At 37.3% G+C, this 24766-nt stretch overlaps 2 protein-coding genes across 10 annotated transcripts in view; one reads left to right on the top strand and one right to left on the bottom strand.

Moving 5' to 3' along the window:
- Positions 1-11582, bottom strand: part of LOC139131601 (eukaryotic translation initiation factor 5B-like) — a 29076-nt gene extending 17494 nt beyond the window's left edge. For 2 of the 4 annotated variants that reach the window (XM_070697720.1, XM_070697721.1), the window contains exons 1-8: positions 11415-11582; positions 6786-6917; positions 3109-3328; positions 2839-2946; positions 1929-2048; positions 1399-1624; positions 838-930; positions 29-172 (exon numbers count right to left, since the gene is read on the bottom strand). In XM_070697720.1, coding sequence (XP_070553821.1) covers positions 29-172; positions 838-930; positions 1399-1624; positions 1929-2048; positions 2839-2946; positions 3109-3328; positions 6786-6917; positions 11415-11464 — 1093 coding nt within the window. In that variant the 5' untranslated portion in view covers positions 11465-11582. Of the gene's footprint in view, positions 1-28; positions 173-837; positions 940-1398; positions 1625-1928; positions 2049-2838; positions 2947-3108; positions 3329-6785; positions 6918-11414 lie in introns of all 4 variants that reach the window. The other 2 variants (XM_070697718.1, XM_070697719.1) reach the window with 2 other exon arrangements.
- Positions 11583-13455: 1873 nt separating this feature from the next.
- Positions 13456-23576, top strand: LOC139131599 (transmembrane protein 144-like). Of its 6 annotated transcripts, none has more exons than XM_070697715.1 (10): positions 13456-13668; positions 15894-16178; positions 16750-16872; positions 17418-17517; positions 18221-18301; positions 19005-19119; positions 19950-20047; positions 20472-20569; positions 20948-21165; positions 21718-23576. In XM_070697715.1, the coding sequence occupies exons 1-10, from the start codon at positions 13617-13619 to the stop codon at positions 21862-21864; spliced, it is 1317 nt and encodes a 438-aa protein (XP_070553816.1). In that variant the 5' UTR covers positions 13456-13616; the 3' UTR covers positions 21865-23576. The 6 variants fall into 6 exon arrangements, with proteins under 6 accessions (XP_070553816.1, XP_070553818.1, XP_070553817.1 ...); XM_070697717.1 differs by having other exon boundaries at positions 13460-13668; positions 15900-16178; XM_070697716.1 differs by having other exon boundaries at positions 13460-13668; positions 15897-16178.
- Positions 23577-24766: the final 1190 nt, after the last annotated feature.

Here is a 24766-nt window from a genome sequence, read left to right as displayed (position 1 = left end):
CTTTTCTCATCATGAAATAAATGCAAACCTTTTCCTGGTTTCCTTTTTGACTTTTCTTCCTCCTCTTTCTCTTTCTTTCCTTTCTTCTTTTTGTCTTTTTTCTTCTTCTTGGAATCTTTGCCCTCATCCTCGTCATCGTCACCACCTTTCTGTTCCGCTTCTGCTTTGCCACCTGGAAATCATTCAAAATCAGATGGTTGCAATATTAAGTCTTGGCAAAAATCAAAGGCCAAGTATATACTGATGCTATTAACCTTTTGAGCGCCAAAGTCAATTTTTGTTGCCTCTATAAAATGTACCCCAGTCATTTTTTTCAGATTTTTGCAAAAATTTTGATGAAATACAGCAAATGAAATGTGATGTCTGTTTGGTCTAAAAGGGTTAACAGGCAAAGTAAATATCCTAGTCAAATATATTGCAATCACTTGCACTGGCTGTACATAGTTACACTGACTCTTTTCCATCTACTTTTGCATACTCTGTCAAACCACACCAATGAAATACTGAGAAAATTGCTAAAATTGGTGATCAGCTGTTAAAGTTACTGTGACTCGTCACTGCTTTGTGGTTTTAAAGTTTGAAACAATAGAGTTAATACATGTACAATATTTCAGTAGGAGTGTATGGGCAAGTTTTTGTTCTTGTTGACTGTAGCACTAATTCACTACACAGACTACACATTCATGAAAGATTGCAGAAAAAGTTTGGAGGTATTTTCACTGTCTTCATTTCCAATTTCCATTTCAGCTTGAGGTTCCATATTGTTCATCACTGATTCAATTAGGTCATTTTGTCCCTCGGAAGATACAGCTTATTATCAGATTCTCTGATACTTGCCTGGCTCTGCTGCTGTGTCCATTGGTTCATCTGCCTTGGCTTCTGAAGCAGCTGTCTCAACTTTGGCCTCTGTACCCGTAGCTTTACTGTCTCCTGTTTTATCTGACAAGAGGGAAAAATTTGAGAGGAAAGTCAGCTTCTTCTTCACAAAGCAACTACATGTATTTGATTAACCCTTTTCCTGCCAAGTCCATATTTCACCACCAGGTCAAGATGGTTAAAATAAATGAAACACGACATATTCCATATGGTGAATTATAACATAATACTGTACATTTGAAAGCTGTTGAAAACATAAATACTGTAAACTTGATTTTTTTGGACTAAAGATGCTATAACAGACCAAGCCAAGTGGGAGAAAATACGTCATGTTTTGGCTCAATACCGCTTTTTACTGACTTGGCTGATGGGGAAGTGATACTGTCTGGCAGGAAAAGGGTTAAAGATACACAGAGGTGGCAAACGCTCCTCTGTCACTATCTGTTGTCTATATGATGGCAAAGAGTCAAAAACATCTAAATTCCCTGAAAGCAAACCACACATATTATGGAAAACAGTCACCTTCCAATTGCTTGCTGTCATTGGCAGCATCATCTTCTTTCTTGGCTGATGCCATTCTTGCTTCGTCTTTTGCTTTCTTGGCTCTTGCTTCAGCTTTCTGTCTCTCCTTTTTCTGTCTCTCCCTCTCTTTTTTCTCAGCTTTTTTTTGCGCCGCTGTTTTGATTTTCGGGCCAGCATCCTCTTCCTCCTCATCACCTACATCTACATCCACTCCATCTTCTTTCTCCTGTATTACAGTTAGATGTACTTAATTACATAAAATGGCCATCGAAACCTTTATTTGGACACAAAATTCTAACTGATAGAGATTTCTTTCCCCTTCCCATTACTTTTGATAAAATACCATAAATGTTATTGACCTAAAAATCAAATTCTGTGAGTTGGTCTTATTTGCATAGATGTGGATGGAAAACTATCTCTTTAGGACAGCCACTGAAAACTTGTCTTCAATTGAATTTTAATTGTTTTCTACCGATCAACTTGACCTACAAAGAACTGAAGAACAAAGTAATAATACTTCATCACTCTACCTTTGATGGTTTCTTTTCCATGACATCTTCATCCTCTTTTCCATCATTGACATCTGGCTTGTCCGGCTTATCATCCATGTCTTCCTCATCATCTTCTTGCTTTCCTTTCCGTTTGGCTTTCTAAAGAAGAAATGATGTAATAAGTTGTGCAAGCATGTTATATGTATGTATGTATACATGGCATCTGCAATATGTTCCAACAGTATTATTTAACTATTAGGGAAATATTCAAGGAAAGATCTTTCTGGTATTTCGACCATGCCGTCTTTGGGATTATTAGTTTTACACTGAAGTTGACTTAGATGATACCTTTACTTACTGATTAAAAAGGCACGTAGACTCAGAACAGGGAACTGCTTATGCAAAACACATGCAAACCATGTGAGTTTCATGGAATATGTAAACAGTTATCAGATGTGATCTGATGTGAAGTGGAAAAACACACCTAGAATGTGACATCCTTTGCAGTTGAAAGATTATTGACTAGTACAAGATAACATGAACTTGTCAAAAGAATTGCCGTAGGGCAAAACAAAAAATTCATATTAACATTACAGAGAATTTGCTGATGTTCTCAGACAGGATTGTTCAAGCTGGAATTAAACAATGTTTGTTGTGAAGTGCCTTTTTTTGGGAGGGGGGGAATATTGATCACTGTGGTGTGAAAACTTACAAAGTTGAAGAGAAAGTAGGACACAAAATACATAACCTTTTACAGTACAGTGCTTATACAATTAGAAGAGACCCTGACTTCTACAAATGACTTTAGCCTTTTACCGCTGTCGACCAACAATCTAATGTTGCCAGCGGAGACAGGGAAAAAACATGTTGCAAAACACTAGAATACTGGAATACCCTAATAATGCAACTGATTCAGTCACTACACTTTGAATGTGAGTAAATACTGTACCTTAGATTTCTTTTTACTGGCCGGTTCTTCTTTTGGTCCCTCTATCTCATTCACTAAGGCATCCAGATCATCTAACTCACCACCTTTTTGTTGTTTTTTCTTCCCTTTCTGTTTGAAAAGGAAACATAATTATGATTGTAACATCTCTTACATTTTGCATGCACTGAAATTGTCAAAATAACCGTGTGTCATGCACTGCAAAATCACTATCTATACATGCACAAATGGCAGCAATTTGAGTTTACTGTTCAGGCATTTTCCACTACTTACTTTTCCCTTTTTGCCTCTCTTGTCTGACTCAAACTCATCCGCTAAAGCTTCAAGTTCATCAAGGTCATTGGCAGGCTCTGATTGTTTGGTTTTACTCTCTTCATTCATTTTGGCTGGTTCTTCTTTCTTTTCTGTCTGCTCTTTAGGTTTGTCCGCTTGCTTCTCTGGTTTATCCGACTCTATCTTCATGGCTTCTATCTCGTCCAGTATGTCTTCATCCCTGTCAGTGATGTCAAAAGCATGAATTAAACACTTATACAGACATATTTGTGGTATAATATACATTCTTTGACAGCTTCACAGTACAGATTCTGCAAAAGAAAACTCTTCGACATCTTGATCAGGAATTCTCCTTCCTTTTGAAAAGCTGACAGTGACAGAAGGTGTGTTTGTAAAATGGTTCTTCGTTTCAAAAAAAATTGTGGATTGCTCTAATTTCTGCCAACAGATGAACAAAAATGTGCGGCTTTCTTTCTTCTTGTATCTACGAATCTCAAAATGAATTCCCTATAGTCTACAGTAATTAACATGTGTGTGTAAATCAGTGAGATACAAGATATGTATGCATCATCGCCCCATTACAAATAGAACAAATTTTCTGTGCTTTCTGTGAATGTGATGTTTGTGCTGTGAGGAGGTCATCTCAATGTAATTACTAGTATACTTTGAACACCTATAACAACTTTGAGCAGTATTTCTGCACAAAAATTTAGAGTTCAAAGGTTTAGTATCTGGTAAATGTAGGTAGTTTGTTTTGACAATTTTATCTGAGTGATACCTATCACAGACAATACATTCTTACTGTACCAACATAAATGATAGACATCATAATTTCCATTATAGTTCAATATTTCACATACATTTGTACTTGTTGCTATATTGAAAGATTTTCTATAGCTGTTACAGTACTGACAACTAATGAAACCGTTTACTCAATACACTTCAATCTTTCTTATGAAAGTTATCATTTGTGTTTCCTGTTGAGTATCCTGCTTGTAGCTTTGTGAGGAACAATCTTCAAATGGCATGCATCTTTACTGAATGAATATTCCAATCATTCATTTTGCTTTATACAAGGGAACATTAAAGTAATATTTGAAATGTAATTATATTATTCTAACCCTTTGAGCGCTGTAATTTTTCCCAACAAAATTTTATTGCAACATTTTACCAATTTCATGAATTTTTTTGATAATTTTGGACCAAATGGACATCACATTTCATTGGCTACAGTGTTTTATCAAAATATTTGTAAAAATCTGAAAAAATTGACAAGGTATATATTTTATAAAGGTGATAAAAGTTGACTTTGGTGCTGAGAAGGTTAAAGTGACAATACATGCAAATCATGCACAATCACATGTAATAATGCAGGTTAAAGCCCCTGTGCTGCTAACTTTTGATGATAATTTGACCATTTTTATTTTGAATGTGAACCATAATTCCTTGTTCTTGTCCCCAAAGAATGTTGAAATACTAGTACACAGTATCCAGCTTGTCAATTCAGCCCCTATGGTTGCAAACTGCATTGTTATTGTTGACAACTGACTTCTGGTCCGGACTAGAATTCAAATGTCAACAATATTTTTGCATTTTACACATATAGACGCCAAGTTGACGAGCTAAATAGTGGGTGTTTCAACATTCTTTGGGGAGTAGAATAAGAAGTTGCCATTGATTTATAAAATAAAAATAATGAAAAAAACCATCGAAAGTTAGCAGCACTGGGGCTTTAACTCTAATACTTCAGATAGAATGCGCCTCGGGGACAGATATTTGAGCTGTCAATTTTTTTAGTACTTTTCGGGTATACCACTTGTGAAGGCCTTAAGACATTGAAAAGGATGTAGTTGATCCATTTCTATAAATGTGCCATGATACTAAGATAATTAGCTGTGATAATCAAGTAAATGTTTTAAATTCCAGTGAAAGTCATGATATTTCAGATGAACAAACATATAAGAAATACTTATCTTGGTATATGGCATGTAACTTCTATATTCAGCTATCCATCTGCACTGAGATTGTGAATGTGTGAAGCAACATTCCTGATTTTACATGTCTGGTGTTTTGCAACGCCCCAGAAAAATTGTACAATCTGATGAATTTAAAATATGGTATCCCTTTTCCACCAAGATTATGCATTGCATTCAAAGTGAGACTGTGAGAGTTTCCAAAGGTAGGTTCCTATTTATAAGTCAAGTCGTTGTTGAGCAATGGATAAAAGACTTGCGAAATCTGTTGCAATTTGTGCATTGCGTCAAAGAGTTCAAAGGCTCATGTGGGATTGCACAATCACATTCTATCAATAAAGGTGCATGTACTTAGTTAAATGAGGTATGGCACAAATATTAATAGTTTTTTAAGAAAAACAGCCTGATCACTTGCCGTCACACGGTAAAACACTACTAATCAACCAACAAGCTGACTATGAGGGTGAATTGTAAGTAGAATCCATGATATTTTTAGTTTTTTCACCACACTGGGTTATCACACACTAAGAACCTTTCAGTGCAAGGAATTATAAAGTAATTGTAGCAGTTACATAAGTTAATATGTGTCAGGCAAAAAGAGACAATATTGAGAAGCCTTTGTGCAGTAAAGTTTGTGATTTTCTGCTGTCTCTGAGGTTTCATGTATTTCGAAATGTATACATTGTTTTCAGTTTGATTCAAATGACTTTTCCTAAAACTGTTCCACTTCTTCATGACATTCTACAACTTTTCTGAGTCCCCGAGTGATGACGTTAAACACTGAGCATGGCTACACAGCTATTAACAGTGAAGGAATGTTGTTTACAATAAGAAACAGAAATCCAGGCAAGAAACATTGGAAAGTTGCCTGCCTGAGCAAAAATACAAAACAAATAAACAAACAAAAAAACCCAAACAAAACCATACTCTGATAATTATGCATCACATACTCATTATTGTACACCAGGTATACCTTACATTTAATATAAACATGCCATACATAGCGTCAATGACACTTGGCTCACATTTGGTACGATGTGGCATGCCAGGATTTAGTGTACACACAACATTTAATAGCTTCTATAATAGCTTGTAGTAATCATAATGTCAAGTGCATTTGAACACGGTTTGAGGCACAGTCCATCAAGGTGAAGTATGTAATGGTTGGCAACAGTTGCAATGGACACAAACATAAACAATACCATGCAGTCTGGTACGTCAAAATTAGTGATACAATCTAAAGATGTCCTTTTAATATTATATTTGATAGAGTAATGTAAACAGTATGTAATTCATCAAGCATCTAACTTATTATTGGTTTGAAGGTCTTTGTTATGTTGCTGTGCAAAATATCACTGACACGTAAAATTCTAACTCACAGTTACTGACATTTTCATAAAGTTTACAATTTTGCTGCTCATTATTCTTTTTATCAAGCATACTTTTTGCTAATGATAAGTTCATTCCACTTACAGTCTAGCATGCACCTACACACCAAATACAAAGGTGTAATATGCAGTGGTGCAGATGTCACCGACTTACCATATAAACTCTCTTTGGTATATATACATATACCAAAGAGGGCTTAACAGACTAGGCTAGGTCACTGTAAAATTGATCCAGCCAGACAAAAAATTTACCTGCCCAGGTCAGTAGGCAGGTGGTTCCGTTCCTACTCATGTTGTGAATTCTTTTTTTACTTACCAGTCAAAATCCTTGGCCTTTTTCTTCTTCCCTTTCTTCCCTCCAGTAGGCTTGGCAGCAGCAATATCATCGTCATCTTCAATGTCTTTTGATGGTGGATTGGATAATGGATCAAGGTCAACTTCTTCATCCCTGTTCATGCAGAATAAAGTATTCTAAACATGTACAATTTTGAACCATACAGATTCAATGTACAGAGGGGTCACCATCAATGTCATTAATCACCTAATTTTCAGGTACCCAAGTCACATCATCCATTGGCGTATAGCATATACTCTTTGCCAAGGGAAACCATTTACCACATGTCTCTTACTGTTGTGCGAAGCAGTTGTGCTTATCTTCAGCAAAATATCTAGGATAATGACCAACACTTCACAGAAATCGATCTCTCTCCTTGAAAACAGCTAGTTTACCAAGTGAGTTGTTTCACCATGTGAGCAAAGTGACTACATTTGAGGTCTAAATTACATTTTGAGAAATAACTGTTCATCCATGCACTTATGAGGAACACTGTGTTTGAGCAAACAACATGCTTTTTTGTAGAGTTGACCGGGATCCAATGATCTTGATTAAACATGTACATCTGTTTTTTTGTTCAGAGGCAGATCAAATCGTCAACTGTCTACAATATTTAATTGTCATGTATTACAGAGGGCCCATAACCATCCCCCCTCCAAAGTCTGTAATTGCATGAACATACGTTGTCTTGCATGCTAATGGATCCAAAGTCACAGAGCTCAGAATGAGATCAAAGAATCAGAGTCTAGATGGTATTACAAAGTTGCCTGTTACCCATGGTAGAACCAATTCAAGGTTTCATAACCTCATTTCTTTCACTGTCAGATGTGAAATGTGAGAGCAATTGGACAATGGATGTAAACAAAGGAAAAACAAGGAAATACCAGATGGGTACAAAACTATACTAGGTCAGAATGACATAAATGAACAACAAGTCCATAGCCTTCCCAGAGCTAACACTAACTTTGGCTGACACTAACTGTTTTAACATTAACTTTGGCTCTGTCTTACACACTGACAGTGATTGCATCCTGGCAATGGTTTACTGTGCCTTTAAACCATTCACCACCATGGTTTGTCCCAAATCCATTGTTTTCAATGGTAAAGTTGGACCTGTATACAGGGAACTGGGGGTGAAAGGGCCTTTAAAGGGCCAGTAGCAGCAACGTTTAATGATTTTTTTCATTATTTTTGTTCTTCATGTCAACCAGTTCCTTATTCTTCTTCAAAAAGCACGTTGAAACGCCTACCATTCAGCTTGTCAACAAAAATTATGTAAAATGCACTGTTATTATTTACATTTCACTTTTCAACAATAATGCACCGACTGAGTTGACACACTGAATACTGTCTCTCTCAACCTGATTTTGGTAGTAGAACAAGAAACTGCGGTTGACACCAATTTAAAAATGTTATTAGAAAATTACAATTGGGGAAATCGGCAGGGCCTGATTTCCTCTCACCTGAGCATTTTATTTTTGCCAGCAAAAAAGTGTATATACTTTTGAGTATGTGTTTTACTGCCATGCTTTTGCATGGTTTGTGTCCTCATAGATTCTCTGCTACTTATTAAAGACAGAAATAGTAACATTACTGACAAAAACAATTGTCGACCAATTGCATTGTCAATAATTGCTTCGAAAGTCATGGAATTTGTTTTTTTGGGCAAGATTGATTGATATCTTGGTTCATCACACTACCAATTTGGTTTTAAGCCTTCTCATTCTACTGACATGTGTGTATTTGTTTTGAAGAAATCATTAGTTATTATAGGAAATGAGGTAGCAATGTTATTATTACGTTTATGGATGTTTCTAAAGCATTCAATCGAGTTAGTCACTGGACACTGTTTAAAAAGCTGATATCTAGAAATGTACCAATTCTTTTTGTAAGGTTATCTGGTACAGATCTCCCCAGGATTTTCTGATAGAGTGGCGGCTAATTTGCATAACAATAAATGTAATTGTTTGGTAATGAGTTTCTATTGTTTACCAAAAATTATAGAGTGGCGGCCACCACTCTATAATAGCTATGGGGAGAACACTGTGGTACAGAACTCAGAATATTTTTATTCGTTGGGCCAATTGCCTATCTGACAGTTTTACAGTAGTCAATGGTGTTAAGCAGGGCTGGGTTTTATCTCCGAAGCTTTTCAATGTCTATGTTGATCATCTGAGTACAAGACTAGTTAATTCAAAAGTGGGATGTAACATAGGTGGTGTTTTCATAAATCACTTTATGTACGCTGATGAGATCTGTTTGATCAGCCCTTCTGTCAAGGGAACTCAAAAACTGGTTGACATATGTAGCCACTATGGCGACCTGCATGACATTACTCAAGGCTCGAAATTAACTTTTTTCCCTCGTAGTCCACTTGGGCTACCATTTTCTGAAGTTGGCAGCCCAGTGACGATGGCTGGTAGCCCATACATTTTTAGTGCAGGGATATCCTTTTTCAATAACCAGACGAAAAAAAGCTGTTTTTCAAGATTCTAACCATGAAGTGAATTTTCTAGTCATTTGATGTGAATATTGCACACCTTTAGTACCTTAAGAAACAGATATGATGGGCGTTATGCAAATTTTGACGACCTTCTCAGCACTGAGACATACTGTGGCAGGGCTAAAAATAGATCATGGGCTTTCTGGGACTAGGCATAATTTCTATGTGATTGTGATTGATACATTATGATGAAAATGCGACGAAAATATGTTTTCATTGGTCATCATTTCCTGTGCCTGTCATTCAAGTACAGCAGTTCAGATATAGAAACTTTGCTGCAAAGTTCCACCACACGGTCGTCTTCGTTATTTGCATTTATCAAAGTCGTAGTCTGGCCTTTCTGTGTCAAGCTGGGTTTGACTGCATTAGCTGGTCCAAAAATGACAGACTGGACATGGCATGCCAAGTACTGACTGAATTTCAGGTCCCAGGCTTTGGTAGTTCGTGTGGGCTATCATTTCATGGATTTTGACAGCCCCAGAGAAAAGTTGGTAGTCTGTGGACGAGGGACTACCGCTAATTTAGAGCCCTGTTACTTTTAATGTGAAGAAAACACGATGCATGTATGTCATTTCAAAACGCACTCAGATTGTATACACTCCATCTGTTTATCTTAATGGTATGGAAATTACATTTATAGCAAAGAAAAAGCATCTTGGGTATTTGTTGATGGATCAGTTTAGTGATAATGAAGATATTGAGCATCAAAAGAGAGCATTATATGTATCTGCTAATACAGTATGCTCTTGAGGAAATTTTCTTTATGTTCTGTGACTGTAAAGTATAATCTTTTCAAAGCATATTGTTATCAATTATATGGTGGTAATCTGTGGGTTTATTACAGTGAAAATACAATTGTAAGAATGGTCAAGGGTATACTGTTTTACAGTTCTGACTTGCGTAACCTGTGGAGGAAGTCGATCTCTTATGGTTAGTGAATGAATTTATATATGGATAGCATATCCAACATAAGTTGTATTTTTGTATCAGTTTCTGTATTTCCTTTGTGTAATTTATATGGACGAATGTAGTCCGAAATAAACAAATACAAAACAATAAAAACATAAACAAATAATGAAAAAATCATCAAAAGTTACAGATACTAGTACTTTACATACATTTACTGATCGGTCCTTAACTTTGAAATAAACAAGTCACAAAGAATCTCATGACTGCTGCTTTCAGTATGAATGTGAGAAGTTTGATTTACTCTCCAAAGAAAAATAAAACATCTTACGAATCATTTGCCACTCAATGCTGGCTCCCAATTTTCATCTTTCAGGCAAAAATGTATAATGACAAGGATCATTGGATGGCTACATAAGTTAACTGTATATTGTGCTTTTGCCATATAATAGCATGAAGGGCAACACCGTTTCATGAAGGGGTGGCAAGTCAGCAGATGACGACCTGGTGTAAACTCTATTTCATATTTATTATTAGCAGAGTGAGGATCTGGACTAGAAAACTACCAAATCCTTTTCGACAAGAATACTTCCCATTTCACTTCTCGAGATAAAAGTTCCTTGCGAATTTCTGATAAAATTTCCCCTTTGAATAAGTTTGAATTGATTGGGAAAACAGTGAAATCATGGCTCAACCTCAAGCATAGATACTCGCTCGTGTCAAATTTTAGAACTGCTTGAGCTGTCTCCTAGCCAATTATTGGCTAATTAATTGACAAAGGTGAAGTTTAACTTCAAAGTGAACGGCAGATTACATCCATAGCTTCCACAGAGAAATCATTGTCTACACCATCAAGGCCATAACGCGACGTAGCTCCTAATACACACTTCTAGTTCTATCTCTAATACAGACTTCTATCTCTACGTCGACAAGTTGCATTTGAAATACTTCTTTTCGGACAAACTTAGCAATCAGGGGCTGCGTAGAAACACTCTCAGAACGGAGCTTTTAATATCATAGTAAGTGTTACGCAACCACATGAATTTCTTTGTTTTTCTCTTGCAAGTTGCAATCGTACCGTCTATCGTCAAATACTGAGGTCAGCTGCAAGCTGTGGTACGTCGTCAACTTCCCATGTGCGTTTTAGGCTAGTGATCAGTCACCACATGGTACACAGTGTCTGGGATTTTCTGGGTACTTACGAGTTGAAACCGTCTGCTCTGGCCTTCTTTCCTTTCTTTGGCTTGCCCATACTCTTCTCGTTCAACAGAGAGATGACCTATACAAATATAACCGCCGAAATTACACAGCAACAGATTGACAGTGTTGATCACGATTGCAACACCGGAAATATCCTTACCGGAAGCTTACCGGGATATTCCATGAAGTGCAACCCGTGTGGGGAACGACGCCTCCATATGATGAAGCAGTGCCTCTCTCATATGAAAAGTGTGCTATTTACCTTCAGTTGGCCTAAAAAAGAGTGGATCATTATTATACGAATTTTTTTCTATTTTCGTTCCCGAAAATGGCGAATGTACAGTAGAATGTAACGATATCATTCTTTCGACAATGGTATAGTCCTAATGGCAGGCCTCATTTCGATCACAGGCACTCACAACGTTGTTTGGTTAGTCCGTACCGTCTCGCGTCTGAGGCCGAACCTCGGTAGCAACCATTTATGGTCGGAAAGTTTGACACTTCGGCGAGCAGTTCAAAACCAACAAAATGGCGAATTGGCAAGGTCAATACGGAGAATCGTCTGACCTTGAATTTTCGGTCTCTCACTCCCGGCCGGCCGGCTGCCGGCCTTCGGCCTTTATCGACTATCTGAGCAATGCTGCGAGCACCTGTGATTTCGGTTGGGCTGCTGCCGACTGCTCGAAACTTATGATTCTTCGGTTTCAGTATTGTGGTTTTTTTTTGCATAGGTAGAACATATCGAACTATATAAAGCAATGGAATTTCGTGCATTTTTTGAATCTAATACTTGTAGGGCTAAGTCGTTTCCCTCTACTCTCACTGTTCTGAATACACTGTACATGCTCACAGGCGCTCGTTAGCTGGTTAGTCTGCTAAGTAGATCGATTTTCGGGTCGATCTATCGATCCCGTGGTCAATTATGCCCGCCACTGCAACCTAAATACTCACAATGTGAGTATTTAGGTTACAGTGGCGGGCGCACATCTGTCATCCTTGGACTGATCTTGAAAGTGTACGCATTTCGCGAAATTGACATCGTGCAATTCCGCGCAAGGTAGGCCTACCTGAGTTGTAGCATTTGCGTGTTTCTATTTCTTTTTCTATCGTTTATGGTTTCATGCAACAATAAATGGTTCGTGGTAGCCAAAATGCCCTAACACATTAATGCTTCCAAGTTGTAGGTAAAAACAACCTTACGATATAATAGGTTTCTAGTCAATTGGACCCTATGCAGATTGGACCCAAGTCATTAGACCCCGTGATTGATTGCAAGGTTTTACCAAATTATGAACTCATACAATCTATTCGAGCATCGCTTTGATTTAGCATACGTACTTTTATGTTACGTTTTGAGTTCGCTAGCAATCACGAAGTCTTAGACGACCACCGTGTATCGGCCTTGGCTCACAAAGCTCGCCACCAAAATGTACCGTACATACTGTACTTCACTGTTCAGCGCTGCGGGCCGGGTTGGCGTCTCCGGGTACCAGCGCTGTCGAAGTGTATTTCATTGCACAATTATTTAAAGACTAGAGACTGGAATAACAAACTATGCAATACAAGTCTCAGTCACAGTGTTTTTAATGCAGGTCAGTGATACCAGACGTTAGCTGACCGACAAAACGTGAAATGATACAATAATCTCTATCTCTGTAATTGGGTCCAATTGACTTGGGTCAAATCGGCGTGGGGTCCAATTGACCAGTTCCCTATGATACGTCGTAACATCATTGTTTCAGGCGAGTTGACGGTACTATACTTTGGACAAAGTGGTTTTTAATAGTACGATGTGGTACTTTGGGCGAAGTGAAGTTGGGCGAAGTAGTACTTGAGACGAGGTGGTTTTGGTACGAAATGATTTTGGGACGAAGTTGTGTGGGGCGAACTGGTTTTGGTGCGAAGTGTCTGGACCCCCTCGACCACGGGGTCGATAGATCGATCCGAAAATCGATCTACTTAGCAGACTACCCAGCTAACGAGCGCCTGTGTACATGCGGTATGCGGTTTGTGCCAAGTGCCTGAGCCTCCCGCCCCGTTAGCGGGCGCCCTTCAAATTAAAGCTGGTCGTGGTCGAGGTCTGTGGTCGCAAAACAGATACTCGTCGCAGTCCCGAGTCCTGATAATTTGTCACATGACCAGCTGTGGTAACGACTCGACATAATCTACATCTGACACTCACGGGGTAACTGCAATTGTTGAGAATGTTTACTCTCAAATTATTTTTTACGACCTTTCTCATTGCAACGGCATTAGGTAAGATTAGAAGACGTTCCCTTGCTTCTGCATGTTCTATGCAACCACTCACGCTCGCCATACGAGTATGGCGAGAGTGTCCGGCTTTGGGTACGCCGCCCCCCAACTAAAGCCGGACACTCGCTATACTCGTAGGTCTGGTTGTACGGCTGTTTATATTGCCAGGATTAGTGTGATGAATATTATAGCGTTTTGCAGCCATCACCGATGTCTTAGTGGGCCTAGCTGGACTGTGGCGATGACCCCAATGACCCGAGCGCGTTCGATATACGCCACTAGTACCGCTGCGATATCACAGCCGTGCGTTCTGATTTCATGGGGGCGGGGTTCGAGTTTGCCCTGTGGACTATAAACGCCCCAAGTCTTTGTGATTTAAAGGGATATAGTCGTGGGAACTGCGCTCAAAGGTCGTAAGACCCATGGCAACAATGTATCCAAGGCACAATGGTGATTGATGAAAGTTAAAACATGTCTGTCATAATCTATCATCGTATAATTTAAATGTTGCAGCTATGATGATGAGGTGCATCTTGATATCGTGCACGAAATACATTGTTGTAAATAAGAACTAGCACAGGCGCAGTTCCGACGACTATATCCCTTTAAATATCAAAACAGACTCAGAGTAAATTGAAGGCAATTACATGTGAATTGAAGCAATGTACACTGACAGGCTATTGCGTAGATTGTTGGGTGAACACAATATGCTGGAGTAGGTTTCTGACTCTCACAGTCTACCGCTATTCTCTGACTCGTCTGAGCATGGTCTAAGCGTGGAAAGAAGAGACCTCAATGCCCGGCCGAGATAGGTTTGTGTAGGGGTGTCATGGTATAGCTCCGGGCGGTGATACTCTTAAGTTTCGGTAAGGAAGGTCAAAAATCACAAGACCTAGTGTTAGTACACAAGCTCGTAATATGACTTTTTACAGATTTTTGTAAAAAACCTTTATTTCAATTTTAAAAGAAATGAAAGGTTATGGTAAAAAGGTAAAAACCACTCAAGTTTTAATGATTTCAGGAGAATGCAATTTATTTGCAACAGTTCTTGTGTTTCTAGACTTTACAATGTAATTTGCACCAATTGGCTTAAGTCTGTGATTTGTGAATGTTTGAGTGGGGTAAACACGATAATTTGTGTTCTGTTTTCATGTGAAACGCGTGAGTGGGGAAATGCTATGCAGGGAGTTTCTCACGGAATCCTGCAAAAACTATTAACTCACTACTGCACAGACTCAAAGGTAACATGTTCAATTAATCGCTGGGAAAACCTGGCCTAGGCTGCCAAAGTCCAAATAGGTTTGTATGAAATAGGAGAGACACAAGAGAAACTATTACAAAAGATTTTTTTAGAAATGTCACCGACTGAAGGTAATTATTTTTAAATTATACAGCTGCGATGGTCTAAATTGGTAAAGTGAATTCATAAAAACAACATACTAATTGTGGCCCAGTAGCGACAACTACTGGATAGGTTATGAACTTTGCAAAAGCCTTTAAAAGAAATGCATTCATATCCACTATCGTTTTCTGTTGAATATTGGTTCGAAAGATGCAATTTTGTTATTTTTTCTTTCTGTCCATGATACCTTGTATGTGCATTGTATATTGATATTGTCCATTTACTGTGTATTGAATGAAATGTTACTCTATTAGATCTGTACTTTCTGAGGGTGGGGTATTTAAGATGCTGGAGCTGAATTCTGTAAATGGTTTTTTTGTTTAACTCATTCATTCCAATTCCTTTTAAATTGGTCCACTCTTACCATTGATAACAATGGGTTTGGACCAAACCGTTGTGGTGCAAGGTTTGTACAATGTTGCCATTTGAACCAAGTCTTTATCCCTTGATTGAATTTATTTTTCTTGCTGAGTTTAAACATGGAAACAACAGTATTTAACTCTTTGCGTTTCCTTTAATATGATCCCTAGCTGTCATGTTTAATATTTCATCATAAGTAAAAATAAGAAATTTCACAATGGTTATTGAAATAATGTGTTCAGACGTATTAAGAAGTAATTTGGTTGATGCTTTAAGACTGTCTCTCAGAGCAGCTAGTTCCAGAATTTTAATGAATTGAGAAGTAACAACTAGTGGCATATTCACCGTTTAATATGAATCATAAGCTCTCTCCAGTGAGCAATTTGATACTGCACTATTTGCTGTGTTTTGGGGGTGGCATTTGCTGTTGATTATTAGATGTATGCATATTTCCTCTATTTGTAAGAAGCAGCAGGTGTGAACTTTGACCCTGGATCAGCTGGACCCAAAGATTCAAGATTGTATTATGAATCCCTGTCAATAAACAATGCAGTCAACACAACAACAGCCACTGTAACTACGGCACAATCAAATGTGACATCAAATGTGACAATTATTGCACCAACTTTAATGCCGGCCAAGAATGTTACAAATAGCACAGATCTGACCGTTGGTTTCATTTCTGCTGGGGTTGCTGTGTTGTTCTTCGGAAGCAACTTTGTACCGGTGAAGAAGTTTGAGAGTGGAGATGGTAAGTTAAGGTAGATCACACCTCGGGGACAGATATGCGGACTCTCAAAATCTACTTGTTTGGGTTCATTTTGAAGCTCTTGGAGAAAGAAAAACATTCAATGGCTAAGTTTTTCAAATATCCAAAATTTTGTTTTTCTCCATAGAGTTAACACAGAACCATGGCCCTCTTGCATTTCAAATATCAGTAAATCTTGAGTAATTTGTTTCTCTGGTACTAAAATTTGCACGGTGACCGCTGATTTGTATTCTTGATTTTGAGAGAAAACAGTTAAAAGATTCCTTGAGGAAAGTTTGAGCAAAGGTTTAATTCTGTCACTTTTGAGGTGCATACTACCTTAAGAAATGTTTGCAGATGTGCTGGATATGTGGACGTTCTCGTGCTACTACCAGTACCATGCTAACACTAACTAGCTTTTGTAAAAAATGGGAATGCTTTTTCTGTCTTTCGATGTTGGTTATATGACAGGAGAATTTCAACTGATCTTTCTTCCACAAAGTAAATCAAATGAGGTTATCATTAGTGTTCAGGATTAAATGTATGATTTCCTTCCGATCATTTGAATTTCTAGGCATGTTTTTTCAGTGGATTGTGGTGTCTGCTATATGGGTTGTTGGACTCATTGTTAACATGATACGTCATGTACCTACATTCCACCCGTTGGCTATGCTGGGCGGCTTCCTATGGGCAACAGGTAAGAGGAGAGAATTTGCAATAGAATGAATGAGTGAATTTCAAATACGTAAAATATCGCTGTAACACTTTCTTATGCCACCTTTGGCAAATTAAGTCCTTGTTTGAATCATGTCTGGAATGATCTTGACAAGCATGTTGGCAAAATGAAAATAGAATTTACCCTCAAGTATCAATTTTGGTTAATTCAGCTCCAGTTGTTTTTACTTGGCATCACAGTTGAATCTCTGTGACCTGGAAATGTGAATCAGAGGGTCAATAAAGGTAACTGTTACCAATTTGTTTTTGGATTATATCATACTTATCAATGCAATCTCATATCACCCCATTGCCAAATACTACACCTGACGAAAGTTTCCATCAGTAAAACAAATGAAGCTGTACTGTACTGGTAAGGCAAGATTTTCCAACCAATACATACCATTGTAGACTCAAAATTCCCATCTTTCTCTATGGGAGGGAGGAGAGCGCCCTCAAACGACAGATTTTTCAGTCCAAATACCACTAATAATAGAAGTGATTGTTCTCACCGTCTGCTCACTTCAGGCAATGTTACTGTAGTGCCAGTCATCAAAACCATTGGCCTTGGACTTGGATTGTGTATCTGGGGTTCATTGAACCTACTCATGGGATGGACCAGTGGCAGGTATTGATTATGGCACCACTTTGATGTTTTGTTTACCGAATGCTCTGGAAGCCAAGTATTTTATGTTCACAATTTGATTCTTCAAGAACAGGTGTCTCTCTTTGTCTGGAAATGTGAAGGGGAAATAGCTGTAACTTTGGATAATATTTTCACAATAATTTTTCAGTTCACTAGTTCAAAACAAGTGTAGTTTCCTACTATTCTGACAAAAGTATGTTGAAATACTGTTGAATATGAAAATATTAACAATGCCAAAACAGTGCAGAGTGCACAATATACGATGTTGGTATTGACAAGTGAATTGACGTTCTGGCTGAAATTTAGCTGAACTTGTGTACAAACCAATTACACATAATGCAAATACAGGCTGGTTGATAAATTTAATTCAAGGCATTTCAACATGAATTTGGAAGTAAAACAAGGAACTGTACCATTCGTAAAATAAAAAGTAACAGGAGGAATATATCAAGAGGAATATATCAAGGTTACTGGCCATGTAACTTTAGTCAATCTTATTATCAAAATATCTTTACCATACCAATGTTTTCATCACGCATAAACAGTCAGGTTTGAGTGTGACAATCATCATTTAGAAAAAACATAGGATTAGAAAATTGAAATTTTGTTCCACTATTCTGCAGATTTGCTCTATCAAGTATTCCACATTGTGAAGTTCGTCACTGATTTTTTCCTTCGTTTTCAGGTTTGGATGGTTTGGTTTAAAGCCAGAGATACCAAGTAACCAATTATTGAACTATCTAGGTGTTGGCTTTGCAGTCTTCAGGTAATTCATTCTGTTAGAACTAAGGGTCTTCTTTGGATTTGTTTTCGGAATTTTTTATTGCAGGATTACAAAATTTGAAAAAAAATCATCATTAATGTATGGATAATTTTGAAATACGAGGCAATTTAATTGTTTTGAACAGCCTTTCTCTTGTGGATGGGTAAAATATTGTTAACTTAGAAATATGATGCAATGTTGAGAATTGCAACTGTATGTACATGTGTAGATGAGTGAGTGAGTGTCAAGTCATTGTGAAGTAATCATACTGGAGTCACATTACTCTTTCTAAGGTCAATGTCACGCAAATAAGCACTGGGTGTTAGTTGCATTTACCTGTAATTGGTATACATGGCAAATAGATCCATGAACCCCTACAATGCTTCAAAGCAATGGTTTCAGTGAGGCTGCACCATTCCTATTTATAATACGTCATTTGCTGTGCATTCCATGGAAACTGAAATCACCATCCGTAGTTTGGTACCTGAGAGTTTATGCAAATTTATTTCATGACCTGTTTTGGTTCAGACAGAACAGTAATGATGTGGTGACCATATCACTGTTGCAGTGTACAGGAGTAACAACACCCACCTGCTTAATTGTTTAAATCACATTAATTCTGTATGTTTCCCACATACACACTGACAAGATTCCCTTTCCTTGGACACTCACTGAATGTTTGTTTTGTCTTTCCACTCCATGGTAGTGTGTTCACATACCTGATGGTGAAGAGTGATGTCAGTGAACAGATGCTGGCTGGGCATGCTAATGTCGGTGGGATTGTCCATGACGACGGCCAGGCCCCTCTTCTTGATTCCCAAGTGAGTCAATGTTCATATAACGTCTCTGTTTTGTGTCTCTCTTTGCTTTTTTTATCAACTGCAGGGTGATTGGATTCTTACTCATAAAAAGTGATGGCACCAACCTTTCAGAATCTAAAGTAACGGCGGCAGGACAGTTAGAAAATAACAAAACAGGTCATTCAGATAATCAGTACGATGAATTTCAGTCACTGCTTGAGAAAAGTATTGCTGATCAGGTATCAACTGTATGGTTTCCAGAAATCAGTTTATATGTTGATGGTGAAATATGACATAGTAGTAACAAAAACATTTTGTTTCTGAGCTAACCTTAACAGGTAATGGGTTCTCCTGCACGTGTACCAGACACATCTTGCTCACATTATGTTACTTCAGTGTTTTTTGTTTCTTTTGCTTTTTAATACCAGTCTCATATATTTATGTCTCTGTGTGTCTTGATCTTACTGATACTGAGGGAATGCAGCATAAACTTCCAGAACTTAAAATGTTAAGCAAACAGCACCCTCTATGGTCAAATTTCTTATCAGCACATGGCAACCATGATGCCAGCTGGTTTATGGCATCTAGAGTAATTTTACGTTTTGTGAAATTTTGAACCTATTGTGTCTTAATGAATGTTTTATTTATGCAAGAAACCAAATAAATTCATCGCAAAATGGAACTGTTCAGATAAGGTTATGTATTTTCCATTCTTCTCAATCTTCATTTGTACCACGGCCCGCAGTAGCATGATGAAATAAAAATATGAATAGGTCGCCTCTGCATAGTTTTTAAAGAGTATATTATTTCATTATTAATTTTTCCCATTTTTTTTGATATTCTGTGTTCAGCATGTGCAAGTGCATGGCCAGCAGCAATCTTCACCAGAAATCGGCTCTGATGATGCATCATGGGTAGACAAGCTGTCACCATTGTGGAAGAGGATTGTGTAAGTGAAATCTCTAGTCAATGTTAGGGCAACAATGCAGGGTGTGATGATTTTTCAGTCACAAGCTGTTCACTCCTGATTGCTTGTAAATAGGTCCACAATAACTACTGATAATAACACCTTTTGGCTATACCATGGTGGTTAGAGGGTTAAGCAGTAATATTGTTCAACAGTCAAAAGATTACTAAATATCATTCAGTTTCCATGATAATTTAACAAATTCATGTCATCTTTCATAATCATAGCAAAGATTTGCAAATTGAATGAGCCACCACCATATTAGTTTACGGTTTTTCTATAACTGCAAGGGAGCAAGTACACAAATGCATTTATAGTCTAGCAGTTGATGAGCAAAACTTCCTGGCCAAAGTTGAAATTTCTCGCTTTTGTTTATCATTTATATGTTTTGTTTTTCTCTTTTCAGAGGCTGTTCACTGTCTGTTGTTGCTGGTTGTTTGTATGGTTTAAACTTTGCACCATGCATATGGATACAGGACAATGTCGACGGTGCAAGTAAAAATGGTAAGGGTCACTCTGGTATCCTTCTGTGTAAATCGTGTCAGATCATGAAAGGAAAAGTTTTTAGGACTCATGCAGTTAGTCAATTATCAGATATGTCAAATGTTTAAATTTCATGTTTGTATGGTTCCTTCACTCGGTATAGCTTTTGAAAGTAGATCATTTCCTGCACGGGACCCAATAACCAATCTTCATATTTTATTTTGTTTATACTCGAGTCGCATAACCTTTGCTGGACATACATGCAGAGGCCGCTCAGGCCAGCAATATTAAATAAACAAAAGAAAATCATCGTTAATTAATAGGTGGCGCTGTGTTCAGAGTAACTCCAACTGGTTCTGAGTCTTTCAGCTTATCTTTAATGATGATCTCGTCTCACAGGGCTTGACTATGTCTTTGCTCACTTCTGTGGTATTTATGTGACGGGAACGGCATATTTCATCATTTACTGCATCGTTATGAAAAACAAGCCGAAGATCTTCCCGAAGCTTATCTTGCCAGCGATGGTTTCAGGCGGCATGTGGGGAATAGCTCAGTCAGCGTGGTTCATCGCCAATTTCACTCTAGAGGAAGCAGTCAGCTTTCCAATCATCACAACTGTGAGTTGTTGTTTGTCCTTTTGTACAAAGTCTTTGAGTTTTATTCTTTCACTTTATAAATGACGACAGACTAACGTCAAAAGTGTCATATTATCTGTTATAATCATTATATGAAACCAGTATATTGATGGCAAAAATAGAGCAATGTAAGTTGTCAAGACTAGTAAATAACTGTGACAGCACAGTTTGCGGAAGCTCTCCACCACAGAAAAATCCTCTTTTTATAACGTTTCAGAATTTCAATGCACTATTATAATGAAATACCAATAAACAACCTCAACAACAGGTATAGAAAAAACCAGTTTGCATTATATATATATATATATATATATATATATATATATATATATATATATATATATATATATATATATATATATATATATATATATATATACCGGTATATATGATGAACTTGTCAAAACGTTGTAGTATACCTGTTGCAGGGGGTAGTGTACCTCGAGTAGTGTATTGCTAAAACAGCAACCACTATTTGGTATGATCTCATGTTTTGCAGAAAATTGAAATCTTTGTGTTGGATTCATTACCCAGGGTCCTGGTATCATCGCAGCACTCTGGGGTGTTTTGGTCTTCAAGGAAATCAAAGGAAAGAGAAACCTGATAGTTTTGATGATTTCATTTGTCATCACAATAACCGGAGCCGTTCTTTCTGGACTCTCAAAACTGGACAACTTGTGAATGTGACTTTGTGCAGATTGGTTATCACCTTGGTAACGTCTTCAAACACGACATTTCATCACCCGACACCAGTCAGTATCATGCATTGTTTGTGCAAAAATTTAGAAAAGAAAACTGATGGTGTTCGGAGATATATTCTATTCAGAAGCTTTGTGAACTTTGAGATGCAATATTCTTCACTTTCACACATGTAATCTGGGCTGAGCAATGGCAGAGACTAAATTTATCTAAAGGAATTTAGCAAACAACATGGTCCAGTGCAGCGCAACATGTTGACTCCACTGAATAGTGTCACTCAACACTGTAACTAACCTTGAGAGTTGACCTCTATTGTACTTGTCACAAACACCCAGGAGATGTTGGGTTGTGAGTGTTATTACCAGAAATCATGTTTTTCCTGCCTCAATACTCTTTCTGCATGTAATTTGAAAGTGAAATATTAGCAGTTGACACTTAAGGTAGCAGGGTAGAATGTCATTGGTCGCTTTGGAATACATTTTTGTAAAAAAAAAGGGGGGGGGGTAATGAGTGATTAAATTTTCTTTTTAAAACTTTAAAAACAAATATAAATTATTGATTATTCCTATAAAAAGTGTCATATTTCAGAAAAGTCACACATATTTGTGATCATTTCTTTTTGCACGTAAAGTTGAATATGTAATTACAAAATACTGACATTTTGAACTCTGTATCTTTATATGAACTTTATAGAAATGACATTAAATTACATGAACTTTTTGCAACAAAAATACCCTTTACTGCTACCTTAAAGAGGACACTTAATTTGTTACATAGAGACCGATGGCTCTAAAATGCCATAAGATAAGCTTCAATAAGTACCAACCTTGATAGTGATAAGTTTTTCATTTATTTTCCCTTTTCTAGAACTGTAATTTCAATTTAAGGTAGTTTGATGCTTTCAAGCATAAAATCAGGGATCACTGTGCAAATTTTTGTACTAGAGAAACAAAGTATCCAACATTTACCCATATTTGAAATTCAAAAATTGCCACCATCCCCATGTTATCTCTATGAGGAAATAAAATTGCTGATTTTTACATAAATAAGGCAATGAAAATCATTTGCTCTGCAAGCTTCAAAATGACCCCCCAACAAGTAGAAGGCCAAAAGAATATTGTAAAATTTAAAAGTCAGAATATCTGTTCTTTAGGTCCATTGTACCTTAACTTGAAATTTACACCATCTTTAAACCACATGCTTAGTTCTTAATGTATGCAATTTTGCTCTGCTAGTCCGTCTTTCTTCATTTAATGGGCAAGAGTACATCACTACTAAAGAATTGACCATGGCCAACGTTTGGGAATGGAGTTTTGTAATCTCTGGCAAAATATAAAAATTCCCAGGCATGAGACATGCAAGTATGCACATGCACACACGATTTCAAATATATTTGTCTGTTGTTACAAGGGGAGCTGATTGTAAGTGATTTATATGAAACTTCTGATGCAGTGAAAACCCAGCAATAAAAGCCTTTAATGACGGGATAATAACTATGCAATAGAAACCGTCTTTGTGTTTCAAAGTCAACTGACATCAATCAATATTAGCTGTATTGAAAGATATCTAGAGGAAAAATGTCTTCCTGTTATGTTTTTAGTAATAAAATTGTAATATATCTTTATCAATAAAGTCATGTAAGAAACCCATTATTTGCATTTGTTATCTTATTAAATGGCCAGAGTATCAATGAAGACATGCATGAGTGTCATTTGTATTGTCCTGTTAACGTCATGGAAATCAACTGATACAATGAAGTGTTTGGGAAAGAAATAATCATCGAATGACACTGTCATAAAGAATGCCATGGATGTTTTGACCTCAGAAAACATGGCTTTGTTGGCAAAGGCGGAACAATGTGTCTCAGGGGTCTTTTTGGTTAAATTCTAAAAGTTACTATGAGAGAAATCTACAGAGGTAGGCGAATAAGACAAAATAAAAATCAGCTCGGCCAGTCTCCCACTGTAACCGAATCAGTATGTATGTTGTCAACATCTATACATCTTTCTTCTGTGAATTCGACTTTTTTTGTGACACTCTGTTAAATTTTGCTGTTTTTATTGTGTTGTTTGTAGTTGTCTTCCTGGCTATGGATCAGATTTTTGAACAATAGATTTTGGATGCTTGATGGGCATGAAGGTGATTATTTTTCATGTGCATTGGATGCAAAGATGTATGAAAATGTGTGAAAGTCTACAAAGGATACCCTAGCTGACATGATCGGGGCAAGAGATAAATTTGGAAATAACACGATTGGAACTAATTTGGGATAATTGGATGCTGAAGTAATATTGATTTAATCTGCAAATGTAACCTCATCTGCTTTTCTTCTTAAGTTACAGGCCCCTTTTATGAGTAATTTGTAATATCGCAACATTCAGCCATAGGGCACCGAACACTTTTGAGAAATTCAAAATATAAAGATCCAATTACCCCAAATTAGTTCTAATCGTGGTAAATTTCTTTGACAGTACACTATTATACAGCTGCAAACCTAACAGGAGATGGGAAGGGAAGTTGACTCTTCCCAAAGAGATGGAACTGAGAGAGAGATGAAGATATCGGTATTTTTATGCATGAATTGATGGCATGCAATCAACCAAACTATTGTATACCTTATATGCATGTGTGTTGGTGGAGAGGGGGCAGTTTCAGTCCTTTAGTTACTCTACTCTTTGCGACAAGAGATAAGGTCAACATTTGATATGAAGGCAATCTTTTAAATATGGAGATAAGGTTAAGGCTTGAGGGAACAGGTTTAATAGTTGGTAGGTTAGATTACAGGAAAGACAGTCATGTCATCATATTTGTTCTCTTTTCTGCTCATATTAGTAGGCAAGGAATGGACAAGGTAACTTTGGGAAGTCAAATTGAAAAAAAACAA

This window comes from Ptychodera flava, chromosome 4 (assembly GCF_041260155.1).
Source record: "Ptychodera flava strain L36383 chromosome 4, AS_Pfla_20210202, whole genome shotgun sequence".
NCBI lineage: Eukaryota > Metazoa > Hemichordata > Enteropneusta > Ptychoderidae > Ptychodera > Ptychodera flava.
The sequence above is the reverse complement of the archived record's forward strand: the minus strand, read 5'-3'. Positions and strand labels throughout refer to the sequence as shown.

Excerpts from the sequence above, each read along its gene's own strand:
- LOC139131599 (XM_070697712.1), top strand. The coding sequence starts at position 13,617 with ATGTTTACTCTCAAATTATTTTTTACGACCTTTCTCATTGCAACGGCA. Across the intron at positions 16,179-16,749 it reads GAAGTTTGAGAGTGGAGATG|GCATGTTTTTTCAGTGGATT; the intron begins GTAAGTTAAGGT and ends TTGAATTTCTAG. Across the intron at positions 16,873-17,417 it reads CGGCTTCCTATGGGCAACAG|GCAATGTTACTGTAGTGCCA; the intron begins GTAAGAGGAGAG and ends TGCTCACTTCAG.